Source organism: Camelina sativa, chromosome 15 (genome assembly GCF_000633955.1).
Source record: "Camelina sativa cultivar DH55 chromosome 15, Cs, whole genome shotgun sequence".
Taxonomy (NCBI): domain Eukaryota; kingdom Viridiplantae; phylum Streptophyta; class Magnoliopsida; order Brassicales; family Brassicaceae; genus Camelina; species Camelina sativa.
In genome coordinates, this window is record NC_025699.1 from 8,882,685 (window position 1) to 8,896,865 (window position 14,181).

The 14,181-nt window shown below is 36.5% G+C and overlaps 6 protein-coding genes across 13 annotated transcripts in view; 4 read left to right on the forward strand and 2 right to left on the reverse strand.

Moving 5' to 3' along the window:
- The window catches only part of LOC104746112 (probable metal-nicotianamine transporter YSL5), a 3,699-nt gene extending 837 nt beyond the window's left edge, over positions 1-2,862 (forward strand). Inside the window, exons 2-7 of one of the 3 annotated variants that reach the window (XM_019237160.1) lie at positions 41-418; positions 666-823; positions 931-1,028; positions 1,113-1,247; positions 1,345-1,534; positions 1,637-2,862. In XM_019237160.1, coding sequence (XP_019092705.1) covers positions 41-418; positions 666-823; positions 931-1,028; positions 1,113-1,247; positions 1,345-1,534; positions 1,637-2,764 — 2,087 coding nt within the window. In that variant the 3' untranslated portion in view covers positions 2,765-2,862. Of the gene's footprint in view, positions 1-40; positions 419-665; positions 824-930; positions 1,029-1,112; positions 1,248-1,344; positions 1,535-1,636 lie in introns of those variants that run through there. The other 2 variants (XM_010467518.2, XM_010467517.2) reach the window with 2 other exon arrangements.
- On the forward strand, positions 3,222-5,024 carry LOC104746113 (probable ADP-ribosylation factor GTPase-activating protein AGD15). Its single transcript, XM_010467519.2, has 8 exons — positions 3,222-3,423; positions 3,521-3,579; positions 3,673-3,763; positions 3,855-3,909; positions 4,000-4,090; positions 4,190-4,388; positions 4,532-4,688; positions 4,773-5,024. Coding segments are annotated over exons 1-8 (705 nt in total). The 5' UTR covers positions 3,222-3,372; the 3' UTR covers positions 4,775-5,024.
- On the forward strand, positions 8,283-9,320 carry LOC104746114. 2 transcript variants are annotated; one of them, XM_010467521.2, is made up of 4 exons: positions 8,283-8,512; positions 8,599-8,698; positions 8,801-8,855; positions 8,954-9,320. In XM_010467521.2, the coding sequence occupies exons 1-4, from the start codon at positions 8,378-8,380 to the stop codon at positions 9,072-9,074; spliced, it is 411 nt and encodes a 136-aa protein (XP_010465823.1). In that variant the 5' UTR covers positions 8,283-8,377; the 3' UTR covers positions 9,075-9,320. The 2 variants fall into 2 exon arrangements, with proteins under 2 accessions (XP_010465823.1, XP_010465824.1); XM_010467522.2 differs by having other exon boundaries at positions 8,602-8,698.
- Positions 9,718-11,824, forward strand: LOC104746118. Of its 4 annotated transcripts, none has more exons than XR_002035354.1 (6): positions 9,718-10,125; positions 10,209-10,258; positions 10,341-10,428; positions 10,518-10,634; positions 10,787-10,907; positions 11,740-11,824. XR_002035354.1 is itself a non-coding variant. In XM_010467527.1 (5 exons), the coding sequence occupies exons 1-5, from the start codon at positions 9,718-9,720 to the stop codon at positions 10,835-10,837; spliced, it is 714 nt and encodes a 237-aa protein (XP_010465829.1). In that variant the 3' UTR covers positions 10,838-11,092. The 4 variants fall into 4 exon arrangements, 1 of the variants encoding a protein (XP_010465829.1); XR_760819.2 differs by lacking the exon at positions 11,740-11,824 and adding an exon at positions 11,334-11,448; XR_760820.2 differs by lacking the exon at positions 11,740-11,824 and adding an exon at positions 11,178-11,260.
- Positions 11,115-11,640, reverse strand: LOC104746117 (mavicyanin-like). The gene is made up of 2 exons (XM_010467526.2): positions 11,447-11,640; positions 11,115-11,340 (listed from the first exon to the last, which is right to left on the reverse strand). Exons 1-2 carry the CDS (start codon positions 11,628-11,630, stop codon positions 11,135-11,137), a joined length of 390 nt encoding a protein of 129 aa, XP_010465828.1. The 5' UTR covers positions 11,631-11,640; the 3' UTR covers positions 11,115-11,134.
- On the reverse strand, positions 11,713-13,494 carry LOC104746116 (kinase-interacting family protein-like). Of its 2 annotated transcripts, none has more exons than XM_010467524.2 (3): positions 13,323-13,494; positions 13,054-13,124; positions 11,713-12,862 (listed from the first exon to the last, which is right to left on the reverse strand). In XM_010467524.2, exons 1-3 carry the CDS (start codon positions 13,448-13,450, stop codon positions 11,964-11,966), a joined length of 1,098 nt encoding a protein of 365 aa, XP_010465826.1. In that variant the 5' UTR covers positions 13,451-13,494; the 3' UTR covers positions 11,713-11,963. The 2 variants fall into 2 exon arrangements, with proteins under 2 accessions (XP_010465826.1, XP_010465827.1); XM_010467525.2 differs by lacking the exon at positions 13,323-13,494 and adding an exon at positions 13,218-13,316.

Genomic DNA, 14,181 nt, shown 5'->3' on the forward strand with positions numbered 1-14,181 from the left:
GGAGATCGTCAGATTGTAGAACATGAGTTGCAAGAAACTGGTTTTAGTCCAGAATCAGAGAAAGCCAAGAACAAGTATGTTGAAGAAGAAGACGAAGATGAAGAGGAAGAGGATGAATCTGTGGAGAAGATCTTTGAGAGTAGAGAAGTACCTTCTTGGAAGAAGCAGCTGACCTTGAGGGCTTTTGTAGTGAGCTTTTTCCTAAGCATCTTGTTTAGCTTCATTGTTATGAAGCTTAACCTCACAACGGGAATCATACCTTCGCTCAACGTCTCAGCTGGTCTTCTGGGTTTCTTCTTTGTCAAGACATGGACCAAGATGCTCCATAGGTCTGGGTTCTTGAAACAGCCATTTACTCGCCAGGAGAATACTGTTATTCAGACCTGTGTTGTTGCTTCTTCTGGCATTGCCTTTAGCGGTAAAGAAAACTCATCTTCACATTGAATTAGAAATCAGTTTTTAATTGCATCTTGCCGTAGTTTTTCTTGCGTGTGTTTTGTGACATTCTGATATAAAAGTACAAATGTGTCGAGTCTTTTGTACTCATCACTCACCTGCTTTCTCTCTCTTTCTAGTTTTTTTGGCAAACTCTCTCTCTTTCTAGTTATGTCAAGGTTTTTGCTTTATAATAAATGCATCTACTTGGGTATATGAAATTTATACAGGAGGCTTTGGAACATACCTCTTTGGCATGAGTGAACGAATTGCAAACCAATCCGGAGATGCTTACCGTGGGGTGAAGAACCCTTCTTTGGGTTGGATTATGGGTTTCCTCTTTGTTGTCAGCTTCCTTGGCCTCTTCTCGGTTGTTCCCCTGCGAAAGGTTGGTCATAACTCATAACTTTTTTGTTTCCTGCTTTCTCTCTTGTGAACCAAAAAGGAACAATGGATTTATGAGATATTGCATTGTCAATTTCTGTGTGTTTGCAGATAATGGTAATAGACTTCAAACTAACATACCCAAGTGGTACTGCAACAGCTCATCTTATCAACAGCTTTCACACCCCTCAAGGAGTCAAGCTAGCAAAGTACTAACCTTTCACTTCACTTTATGCACTTTCAAGTCTTGAGTTCTCTGCTTCTTTTTGACTCCATGCTGCTCTCTGCATCAGGAAACAAGTGAGGGTGTTGGGGAAATTTTTCTCTATAAGCTTCTTATGGAGTTTCTTCCAATGGTTCTTTACTGGTGGAGAAAATTGTGGGTTCTCCAACTTCCCAACATTTGGACTCAAAGCTTACCAGTACAAGTAAGCTCAACAAACAATTCACATAACTCGAAATTATAGAGCATTGGCTTGAACCACAATCTGGTTCCTTTCTGGTGAGAGTCTGATATACAAACAGGTTCTACTTTGATTTTTCAGCAACATATGTTGGTGTTGGAATGATATGTCCGTATATAATCAACATCTCTGTCCTTTTGGGAGGAATCCTCTCTTGGGGGATAATGTGGCCTCTTATTGAAACCAAAAAGGGAGATTGGTTCCCTGATAATGTCCCATCCAGCAGCATGCATGGTCTCCAAGCTTACAAGGCAAACTAAACTCTCTATAACATTTCTCAGTTAATTCTCTCTATGAATCGTTCGGCTTCAAGTTAATCTCTTTGTACTGAACTATGTTTTTTTTTCTTTCAGGTGTTTATAGCTGTTGCTATAATCCTAGGAGATGGCTTATACAACTTTTGCAAGGTGCTGAGCCGGACACTTTCAGGACTATTTGTACAGCTTCGAGGCACGACAACGTCTATTTCAAGAACCTCCTTCACACTAGAAGAAGACCCTCATGCTTCCCCATTAAGCCCAAAGCAGTCTTATGATGATCAACGTCGTACAAGATTCTTCCTCAAAGACCAAATCCCGACTTGGTTTGCTGTTGGAGGTTATATCATAATCGCTGCAACATCAACAGCCATCCTCCCTCACATGTTTCACCAGCTAAGATGGTATTACATTCTGGTCATATATATCTGCGCGCCTGTCTTAGCTTTTTGTAACGCTTATGGAGCTGGACTCACAGACTGGTCCTTGGCTTCAACTTATGGAAAGCTCGCCATATTCACAATCGGAGCTTGGGCTGGCTCTGAGCATGGTGGTATGCTGGCTGGTCTAGCAGCATGTGGTGTCATGATGAATATAGTCTCGACAGCTTCGGATCTGACACAGGACTTTAAGACAGGCTACCTCACGTTATCATCACCAAAGTCAATGTTTGTAAGCCAAGTGATTGGAACAGCAATGGGTTGTGTGGTATCACCTTGCGTGTTCTGGCTATTCTACAAGGCGTTTGATGATTTAGGACTCCCAAACAGTGAATACCCTGCACCGTTTGCTACAGTATATCGAAGTATGGCTAAACTAGGAGTGGAAGGTGTCTCATCTCTACCAAGAGAATGCCTCGTTCTATGCTACGCCTTCTTCAGTGTGGCGATTCTAGTAAACATAGTAAAAGATAGTCTCAAGAGCAAATGGGGAAGGTTCATTCCTCTTCCAATGGCAATGGCTATACCGTTCTTCTTGGGACCTTACTTTGCAATTGACATGTGTGTGGGAAGTTTAATACTTTTCATCTGGGAAAGAGTAGATGCAGCTAAGGCTGAAGCTTTTGGAACAGCGGTGGCTTCTGGTTTGATATGTGGAGATGGCATTTGGTCTTTGCCAAGCTCAGTGCTCGCTATAGCTGGAGTAAACCCACCTGTTTGTATGAAGTTTCTCTCTGCTGCAACCAATTCAAAGGTCGACAACTTCCTGAGTAGATCTTCTTAAAAACTCAAATATAAGTGTAATGATGCTTCTTCAATTTTTTTCCTTTTACCTGTATGACGTAACTCGTATATAAAGATCTTTTAGATTCATGATCGTAACCATATAGATCACATGAAAAACCCCAAACTTGGGTGGATTAAGGACACAAAGATAGATTTTTGATGTAACCCATGAGGCTCAGATGAGAGAAGATGCTAACCTGAGCAAAATTGAGGTGGAATCGTCGATTGTGCTCAGAAGAAAAATCGATTCTTTCAATTGGGTTTTCGAAGGTTTGAGCATGAGTGATCAAATCGGGTTTTCGAGAGCTAGGAATTTGAAAAATCCATACTTTTTGCTTTGAGTCTTTTGACTCCATCATCTTCGATTAAAAACTAACAAAAATAGAGAGATGAGGTGTCGCAGTGACAGATATAAAAGGGGTAACGAGAGAAACCGTCACTTCTCCTTCTCTCTCTCTCTCTTTCTCTTTCCCTCTTCTCTCCTTCAAATCCGTTCTTCCTTAAAAAAAAATCAATTTCGCTCTCTGTTTACAAACTTGGTTTGATTTTTCAATTGCCTCTCTCTTTCTCTCTCTCTCTCTGTCTCTGTGATTATCTTTCATCAGAATGAACGGGAAGGCCTCTGTTTCCAAGGAGCTTAACGCCAAACATTCCAAGGTCACATCTTTTTTTTTTTGTTTCCCCTCTCATTCTTTTTTTTTTTTTGATTTTGCGTCTGGAAGGCTAAAAGGTTAGAGATTTGTGTGGGTTATAGATATTGGAAGCACTTTTGAAGCACCAGGACAATCGAGAATGTGCAGATTGTAGATCAAAGTAAGCATGGTTGATGATAACATCTTTTTAATAACGATCATTGAACAAAAATGGTAAGAGCTTTGTGTTGTTGGATCTATCTTTATTTTACAGGGCACCAAGATGGGCAAGTGTGAACCTTGGGATATTCATTTGTATGCAATGCTCTGGAATCCATCGTAGCCTTGGCGTCCATATCTCACAGGTGCCTCCTTAAATCATCTCTCTTTTTAATTGATTTGTGTTGAAGATGAATCATACAAATTTAGTGTTACTGATGAATTTTCTGAAAACAGGTAAGGTCTATAACTTTGGATACATGGCTTCCAGATCAGGTTGCTTTCATGCAATGTAAGCTCCTCTTTTTGTTATATAATGAAACCCATTCAGTAGTTGAATTCATCATAACAATCCCATAATGCATCTTATTCTCGGGTCTAGCTACCGGTAATGCTAAGGCAAATCAGTATTGGGAATCAGAAATGCCTCCTCATTTCGAGAGAAGTTCAAGCGACATGTTTATAAGAGCCAAGTATTGATTCTTTACTATGCTAGAAAGCGTTGCCTTCGTTGCTTACAAGACAAACTCTAGCTTGGATCTTGTTTTCTTATGTTTGTGTTTGTTTTTTAGATATAATGAGAAGAAATGGGTTTCACCTAAAGGAGTTCAACCGGCTCCTATAGTTAGTAATCTAAGCTGCAAAGTTAGTCACTTGGTAGAGAGCGGATTTAAGCCTGAAACTCCAAAGAAAAGAACTCTTTCACTTGACGAAGAGATCCTTCGTAATCATGTTCTTCACGCAACACCTCCAGAAACAAGAATTCGCGCGGTATGTGGTATCTCTCACAAAGTTCACTTTCTCAATGCAAACAAATTCATTTTCATCACCATTGATCCTACGGCAAGAATCAAGAAACCTTTTTCTAGAAGGATCTTGAGTCATTTTTTCTCATAAACCGTTATGTAATGCAGGGTTCGGTAGATATGAAGGAGAATGTATATGCTCTACCTCTACCAGTGGGGCTGGAAGTTAAGAAACCAAATCAAAAGAATGAGATTTTCTCCAACGAATTGAATCAGAATAGAAGAACCACCATAGCTCCACCATCAAGCTGGGCTACTTTCGACTGTAAGGCCAAGCTTCAGGCTCCTCTTTTTTACCTTCTGTGAATTTTTTATGAGGTTTTGATTCTTAATCTCTAATGTGAAACAGGAAGAGAATGAGATGAAGTTTTTGGAAACTAATCATCATGTGGGCTTTTTAATTATAGTCAACAGGTTGGCAAAGATGGGGATGACAATAGAAGTTGGTTCTGTTTTCTATTTTTATTCATTTATAATCCAAAATTGGTTGCTTGTAACTTAAGCATTTTTCTAAATACAATGGAAGAGGGAACATCTTGAGTATATATTTGACAAAAAGAAAGCAATAACCAACTCACAAATGTGTATTATTATTTTGAACTAGATTCAGACCCGCACGGAATGATTTCAAAATTAAATTTTCTTTAAATTTTGTAATATATTATTTACGGTGATATATTTATTAATATAATTATTGGTTATAATTTTTACAGTTTAAACTTATATTGGTTTAGTTTCATCCAATTTATCAATGTTTGAAATAATAAAATTAGATTTCATATGAAGATAGATCCGAATAGAATTGTGAAATGGATTAGTGACTGGTTAAATTTGTATTAAACCTCTGAGCTATGAAATTGGATAAAAAAACTGTCAAAAAAATTAAAACTTCCAAAACCGAATGGTCTAAATTGTCAAGCGGGTCAAACCTCTCCCGATAGGCACGCATTTGAACCGGATTAGTGATGGATTAAATTAACATGTATTAATCTTATATATTATATAATATATATTTGAAAGTTAGGTATATAATAATATATTTTGTTTATTTCTAAAAGTTTGCAAATAACCTAAAAATATGTGACTGTTAAAACTTTTAAAACGTCATAAAAGCGGGATTGACAAATAAAATACTTCTAAAACTTTTAAGAAAAATTCTTGGTTTCACCCCTAGGGGTGAACCTCTTATATTCACCCCCTCTTAATTAACCAATCAAAATACAACAAAACGCCATGTCATATATCATATTTATAAAATAAATCAAAATTAAAATAAAAAGACAAAACAAATAAAGGAAACAAATTCTGTAGATTTTTTAATAAGGAAATTATGTCGGTTTAGGTTTATAAAAAAATGATTAGAGCGTAGATTTTACAATTAAAAACAAATATATGTCGGTTTGGGTTTATAAAAGAGTGATTAGGGTTTAGATTTTATAATTAAACAAAATTATATGTCGGTTTGGGTTTACAAATTAGTGGTTAGGATTTAGATTTTATAATTAAACGAAATTATATGTCGGTTTGGGTTTATAAAAAAGTGGTTAGGGTTTAGGATTTAGATTTTACAATCTACAAATTTATATATCGGTTGGGTTTATAAAAGAGTGGTTAGGGTTTAGATTTTACAATTGAAGAAAATTATATGTCGGTTTGGGTTCATAAAAGAGTAGTTAGGGTTTAGATTTTACAATTAAACAAAATTGTATTTCAATTTGGGTTTATAAAAGAGTGGTTAGAGTTTAAATTACACAATTAAAAAAATTGTCGGTTTGGGTTTATAAAAAAGTAATTTGAATTTTGATATTATAATTAAAAACTATAATATAATATTTAGAATTAACAATTATAAAAATAATTGATATACAGATTTTGTTTCTTTAATTAATCATTTGTTTCCTTAGTTAATAGGGGGTGAATAAGAGTGGTTCACCCCTAGGGGTGAACCCAACAATTGTTCAACTTTTAAATACTTTTAAACCTTAAAAGCCTTCACCAATTAGGGGTACCTAAGCTATTTTAAAATGGTTTCATACTTGCTTCTTATGTGATCCATGTCTTATGTTGAGTTGAATTTCTACATAATTTTCAGGTTTAGTCGTCATTTAATCTCTTACTTTATATCATAAAGTAACATAACTTAACTACAAAATGTAAATGACTAAATGGCTAACAAATTAGAAATGAATAACCAATGTCACAAAAACATAAGATCTTTATTGTATTGTTGTGCCAATAACCTTTACACTGATAACTTGCACTTAGAAGGTTGTGACGACCATTTAAATATCCAATGGAAAATTTCTATTATATTTTTTAAATATAAAATTTTATCAACATGAAATTAGAAGACAGTTCTGTAGACCCTACACAATTAAACCACAATATGTTGTGACCTTCCCAAATCCTCCCTGCAATGGCATCCCCCAAATAGATTATTTTTTTTAACATATTAACAAAGAATTTATAAGCTTGAAGATTTATTGGTGTAAGTCATAATAGAAAGCAAAGAAACATAAGCATATGCACGATCATGCCATTTTATACAAATAGAGGTGAGAATATTAATCCTCTCTGCTTTATAAAATGGAAAAAAAAGTATTTAATCAAAAAACAGAAACAAAATAATATAGAAAATAATAACTATAGGTTCTGGAATACTTTCAGAATTCACTGTCTTATTCAAAAATAATTCATCTTTTCATGCTCTTAAACCTATACTTAGAAAATCACTCTGAAAATTAGCATATGTTATAATCTCTGTATACAAAATTTCAACTTATGATCTTAAATTAGGAGGCGGCTCCTTAGGCTTCTCAAGCTATGTTTACTGTAAAACCTACATAAACACACTGTAGTTGTTAGTTTATTTAAATAAAATCTAACAAAGAACAAATAATTATAAATAAAAAGAGAGACAAATATTAAACAGAACATGTTAATATGCATATAACAATCTGGAAAAAAAATTTAACAGAAAACACAAGAAGCTAAAAGGTTTTGGTTTTAGAGTAAAATAGATTTAAGAGTTTTTGTTGAGTTGAAAATGATTTAGATTACTATAATATTTATACAACAAAAGAAGTCGTTTAAAATGTATTGCTAAGATTTGGTAAATTGCTAAGATTTTGTAAATTAGAATATTTCGAAATCGTTTAGATTATGTTAAGTTTCCAAAATTTGCGTGTAAATTGTTAAATACGTTTCTTTAATTAACCGCATATATATTTTTGTATAAGATATTCTAAAATTGAATTTTCATAATGGTAATAAAGTATGATATGCTAATTACGTGGATAGATTTTCTTTGCTTTAAGTGTGGTAGCTAATTACGTGGGTATATTGTGTTACCATATTTTTTGTCTCCAATTTTTATGTATTAATAATCATTTTATATTTGTTTGGCTACTACAATTAAATATCAATCTGTTTGGTTCCGATTTTTTTGCTAAACATATCACATATAATATTTGTTTAACTCCACAGTTCCTCACTAGTTATTTCTGTTTGGCTCCACAATTTATACATATCCTTATTCTGTTTTGAGTAGCATTTTATGTAATAATCTCTTAATCTATGTTTACTTATTAAAAATGCTTCCCTTTTAATAGTATAGATTGCTGGAGAAGTAAACATCAATTGGATTGGTCCATACTCCATAACAACAGTAATGATTTCAATAGTCAAAGCTTTGAGTCACTGACTCATTGTTTCTCATTTGGTTTGAACTCTGTTTGGTTTAGTTAGTTTGGTTTAATAATAGAAATCGAATAAAATTGAACCGAACTTTAAAAATCGATCCGGTTTGGTATATTTGGCAACGGGTTTATTGAGAAGAATCAGAGTTAGCCAGATTCAAAAAGGCTTAATAGAGAGATGGGCCTTAGGGCCGAGAGAGGATCACAAAAGGAACAGAGCAATTGTGGTGTGTAGTAGACTGAAAGAGTGACGGAGATGGCGGCGAACGTGTGTCTACCTCCCGCGGCGGCGATGGCTGTCCGGCCAGAGGAAGGCGTTCCGAATTCTAAACCTACGCAGAGGCAATCTAAGCTCTATCTCACCAAACCTTCATGGAGAGTCAGAACTCAGGTTTGAAACCAAAAAACCTCAATTTCTATATCTCTAGACTTTTGATATCTGAAATAAGAGTACTAAGGGGGTATTTCGATGTTTAGCAGTCCGGAGCAAAGACGTGTGTGAAGAGAAGGGAGAAAGACCGATGTGTAATCTGCCATGGAACTGGAAGAGTTGATTGTTTCAACTGTTGCGGGAAAGGTAATGAAACAGAACTTGTCTCTCTGGTTCTTGACTTTAATAAGTCTCATAAAGAAAATTGAATTCTTGCTTCTTTTTTTTTTTATAATAATATGATTAAAGGGAGGACGAATTGTGTGGATGTGGAAATGCTTCCAAGAGGAGAATGGCCCAAATGGTAACACATATTTTGAAGACAAAAGATGTTCTTGTGGCTTTGTATCTCTCTGATATATTTGATTCAAGAAATCAAGAAGTTTAGAGTTTTGGTCACAGGTGTAGGAGCTGTGGAGGGAGTGGATTAAGTGACTGTTCTCGCTGTCTTGGCACTGGAGAGTACAGATACATTATGGGATTCCGCTTCTTAAACCAAGACGATGATGTCGATCCACAATAATGATTTGCAACCTTCAATGATCATGTCCTTTCCAGTTATTGTAGATGTTCAATAGGCTTAAGACCTTTAGTTAATGTAAATGGTTGCTCCTGACTTGTTGGGGTTTGTTTGTAATCTTCATAGTCATCATGTTTCAAGTGAAGAGAAATCGCCACGTCTAGTGTCTTTTGAATCTACACGTCCTGTACTAGCCTGTCTTCATATTTAAAGAGTCAATTTTAGTTTTGAGCTGACTAATTTGATCAAGAATCAATGTCTTGTGATGTTTATCTTCGTCTTTGAGTTGGAACAAAACTCAAAACTCTTGTTTGAGTGTTTGGGAAACGAAGCTCAATTGGCTGAAAACTAAGAAATAAATTAAATAGATAATGGTTTTAACCGGTTTGACTAAACCGGAATTGATTTCACAATTGTTCACAGAAACTCAATTAAACTAAGAATATGAAAATAAGAAATAAATTAAATAAATAAATGGTTTTAACCGGTTTGACTAAACCGGAATTGATTTCACAATTGTTCACAGAAACTTAATTTCAGCCAATTGAGCTTCTGTGAACAATTGTGAATTCAATTCCGGTTTAGTCAAACCGGTTAAAACCATTTATTTATTTAATTTATTTCTTATTTTCATATTCTTATCGTTATGGCTTCCATTGCTTTGCCGGCGTTAAGCTGCCGGAGCTCAGGAGAACAAGTGAAAGAGATTCGCGTATGTACGAATCGTACCTGCCGGAGACAAGGCTCCTTTCAGATTCTCGAGACTTTAACGGCTCTCGCACCTCCCGAACTCAGAGTCACTCCCTCCGGTTGCCTCGGCCGATGCGGCGCCGGTCCAAACCTCGTTGCTCTACCTCAAGGTCTCATCCTCCGTCACTGCGCCACGCCTTCTCGTGCTGCTGAAATCTTGTTCAGCCTCTGTGGTGACGGTGGTCGTGAAGCTTCTTCGTCCTCTGCCGTCGCAGACGCTCTCACCGCTTTAGCGCTCACCAACAATGCTCTCTCTCAAATCGATGGAGGAAACTTCTCGGAAGCTGAAGCTCTTCTCACTCAGGTCTGTAGAATTTTACATATTTGTCGCAGTTTCCTCTCCCGTTCTTGTGGAGCTTGCTTGACCATAGATGTGTATGGTTGCAGGCTTTAGAGTTGAAACCTTACGGTGGCTTGCATAGAATCTTCAAACACAGGTAACAACAAGGACCAAAATTTTAATCTCTTGGTTACTGTTTCTTCAGAGATTGTTAGATTGTTAGAATCTGGTGATTGCAGAGCAGTAGCAAAATTGGGAATGCTTGATCACTCTGGGGCTCTTGAAGATATAAGCCGAGCTCTGGCCTTAGCTCCTAACTATTCTGAGGTATACTATGGAATGATACTCTTTTTAATTTTGTTGATTCCATGTTTGAATTCTTATTTTAATTCTACTTTTATGACTTTATTTACCAGCTCTACATTTGCCAAGGTGATGTCTACGTAGCAGAAGGTCAATATGATCTCGCAGAGAAGTCGTACTTGAAATGTCTAGAGATAGATCCTTCTCTTCGCAGATCTAAATCATTCAAGGTTTGTTTTGTTACATGTCTTGCCTCCTTTATTTAGCACTTAAGCATAGAGGTACCTTCCCAATGGAAGATGAGCTGATATGCATGTGGCAGGGTGAATGCTCTGTTCGAGACATTTTACAAAAATTGTTTGTGTTTTAACTATCATTACAGGCCCGGATTGCAAACCTTCAGAACAGAGTTGTTGATGTAGATGTGACATAGAAGTATTCTGACATTGGGAGTTGTATCTGGATGCATACTGATAGATGTCTACGTGTTTTTCATAAAAAAGGTAATTCTTTTTCCTCTACTAGACGCTTACAAGAAATGTCTCTTTTTTTGGGTAGAAGGTTGGGGTTTCCAGAATGGCAAGGCATGCATATAGTTTATTAGTGTATCAAGATGTAATGACATTGCGCTGTATATATAATATTATTCAGATGATATTATCAAAGTTAATGACATTATTTTGGTACCTAAGACTACCCAAACGCCTATCTTTGATAAACATTACGGTACTCAAGGAGCTACGTTAATGCTTAGCTTCTGGCCATTTTCACAGTGATCATCCACTCCGCAGATGAACCATAGCTTTCCAACTTCTGATATGATTATTGAGTCGTTGCCTTTGGTGAAGAGAGATGTGTAGTTGTCTGTTCCACAATCTATGTATGCTGTAGAGTTAACTTGCATAACATTGTGCTGGTCACTTTTGTAGTTGAATACTGTTGAAGAAGATAGACAGATTTAGCAAGGTGAAAGCTGAAGAAGTGAGATGGGATTCAACTTTGATTTTGCTGAATTTAGAAATCCAGGAGTTGGAAAAATTACCTAGGACATCGCCTACATGAAACTCTCTTCCTTGTGTCCAGTTGGTATAGTTTGTAAAGAGCTCCCACCCACTGCTGTCACCAACTATATGTTCTGTTCCTTCAGATTTTAGCATGAGAGAAGATATAGAGAAAATGGCATAGAGTATAATCGTGCCGGAGACTCGGCTTCTTATATGAAACATTGCTATCTCCTAACCTATTGCTTTCTCAGTTCTTTCAGAAATACAGTATGTTTATATAGCATTAAGCATTAGTGAGTGGGAAGGTCATGACATTGTTGTGTTTAACCAGATAAGTGAGTCATGAAAACCATACATATGTGGATCAAGGAGTCACACATTGTTTGCGGGCTACAACAAACTGTGGATCAAGGAGTCACACATTGTTTGCGGGCTACAACAAACTGTGCATCGGGGCGATGCACTGAAAAGCATTACACATAATAAAGCGATAGAGCATACACACAGAGTCGTGTATGCATTTTTCATAGTATACTAATACACCAAAGGATTAAGCTAATTAGGTAAGTTGAAGGTGCAGCATGATGGAGCAGCAGCTGATGGCTTTGTAAACAGGTTAATGTTGTTGAGCTTCTTCAACCACTTCAATCCAGTTTTCTCTTCGGTTTTGTTCTCCTTCTTCTTCTTGGTCTTATACTTATCCAGGCCAAAGCATCCCGATGAAACCTTATCATAGGCGGGCTCCGAGTCCCTCGATGCCTGAAGCGAGTAGATGCGGTTCTGGAGAAGGCAGACTTTGTTAAAATGATCATCTCTCATCTTAAGGACACACCGAGCGAGCCCAACAGCTTCGTTCTTCATGAACAACGCCTCTGTGGCAAGCTCTCTGTTCTCCTCCAAGAGAGAAGTGAGCTTGTAGCCAAGATTAGCGTTTTCCTCAACAGCTACTTCCTTCTCCATCTCCAGCAACATGACGAACTTCTTCAACAGCTCTATAGTCTTGGAGGCTTCGTGAAACTGCTGCTCTTTGTAAAGTAACTCGTGTTGCACAATCTCTTTGTCCAAGTTTGCGGTCACCAGTTGGGATACAAGCTCATCCACTTTCTCTGAAACCCCAGAAGAATCTTCTTGCCTCTGTTGTTGAAAAGATAAGTTGCTGTCGAAACTGATCTCACTGACGGAATCAATGTCTGAAATGCAGTCGTCGTCGTCTTCATCTTGGAGAGGGTGATTAGGACGAGAGATTGTGGGTTTAAGCAGCTGCAGATTCGGTTTGGTAGGATGAGAAGAACGACCCAGGAGAGTAATGTAGCCGTTGTAGAGGTCAAGACAAAGCGAGAGAAGGAGGGGTCGTCTCTGGTAAAACCATTCAGCTCGTTGAGCAAAAGTATCATCATCTCCTTTGTTTTCTTCAAAGGCAGACACACGAAGGATTTGCATCCGAGCTTCAAGATCTGTTTCCAACATTTTTTCAGACAAGAAGTAATGTGAGAGAAAAAGAGACAAACTAAGAAGAAAGAGAAAAAGGGGGTCCACTGTTTTCTGTATCAAGCTTTTGTGTGTTTTGAAATTTTGAAAATGTGAAAAGCTCCAAAAAGAGAATGAGGAGAGAGAAGAGATTTGAAAATGGGAAGAGGAATAGTACCGGAGAGAGATGGCAACTGTGGAGGGGGATGAGTAGCTTCCATGGATCTTTTGCACTTCATCTTCTTCAACCTGGAAGAGATACACTTGTTTTTGGTTAGTGCTTTGTATAAATGTATAAAGCAAAATGAGAATATATGCAAAGATCAAGAAAGAGAGAGAGACATTGATGATTTTTGCTAGAAGATAATAAATGTTACAGAAAAGGATATTTTGGATCACTGAACACTAGTATTAAAGAAGGATCGGAGTGGGAAAGAAGATACAAACCAAGAAATAGTAGTGAGAGAGAGAGAAGATAGCTGACACGTCTGATCAGTTTGTATCAGTACTGCAGAGAGCATATTTAACAGGCAAAATCCGCCAAAGCAACAAGCATTTGATTTTGTACCATTCATGTTTTAACACGTGGCCTGCGTATTTGGACTTAGTAGTTACGGCCCGTTTACTATTGGGCTTAATAAATCATATTTTTGAATTTTGAGATTCAGTGGTTTACTGACAAGTCTGACAACAAATTTTTTGAAAAAAATTAGCAGAAAGATGAGAGATTGGTGATTAATGATAACTAATGTCAATTATTGATCTAAGCATATACTTAATATATAAATACAAAATGTGGTGTAAAAAGGAATAAAGGTGACACTATTTATATCATTTCATTATCTTTAATTTTTCCATAAAGAAGAGAAAACACTAGGACCTACCTGCCTGAAAGAGAGAGAGAGGGTTATTCTAAGAGAAGAAAGAGCTACGTACATATTCTCAATTCTTCACAAACGCTTATCTGTGTTTGTTTATTCACTCACAGTCACACGCTTAATTTATTTATTAGTACAATGTGCATTCAAAAAAGCTCAACTGTGAGTTGTTTGGTGAGAATTCCAATTTATTCTTTCTTTCTTTTGTTATGTCTCTTCTCTGTACTGTATTTATATGGATGGAGCATACGAATTCCAAATCTAGCTATTATTTTTGAAACTCGCAAATCTATTTGCTCAAAAACCAATACCTTAAATTCCTGTTTCAGTTAACAAAATAGTAGAGCTCAGAAATCAGAATTCTTCTTATGCATTAGATAAAAAAATACATATTTGGATAAAGTTACCACAAAAGGCACCTTCTTGAG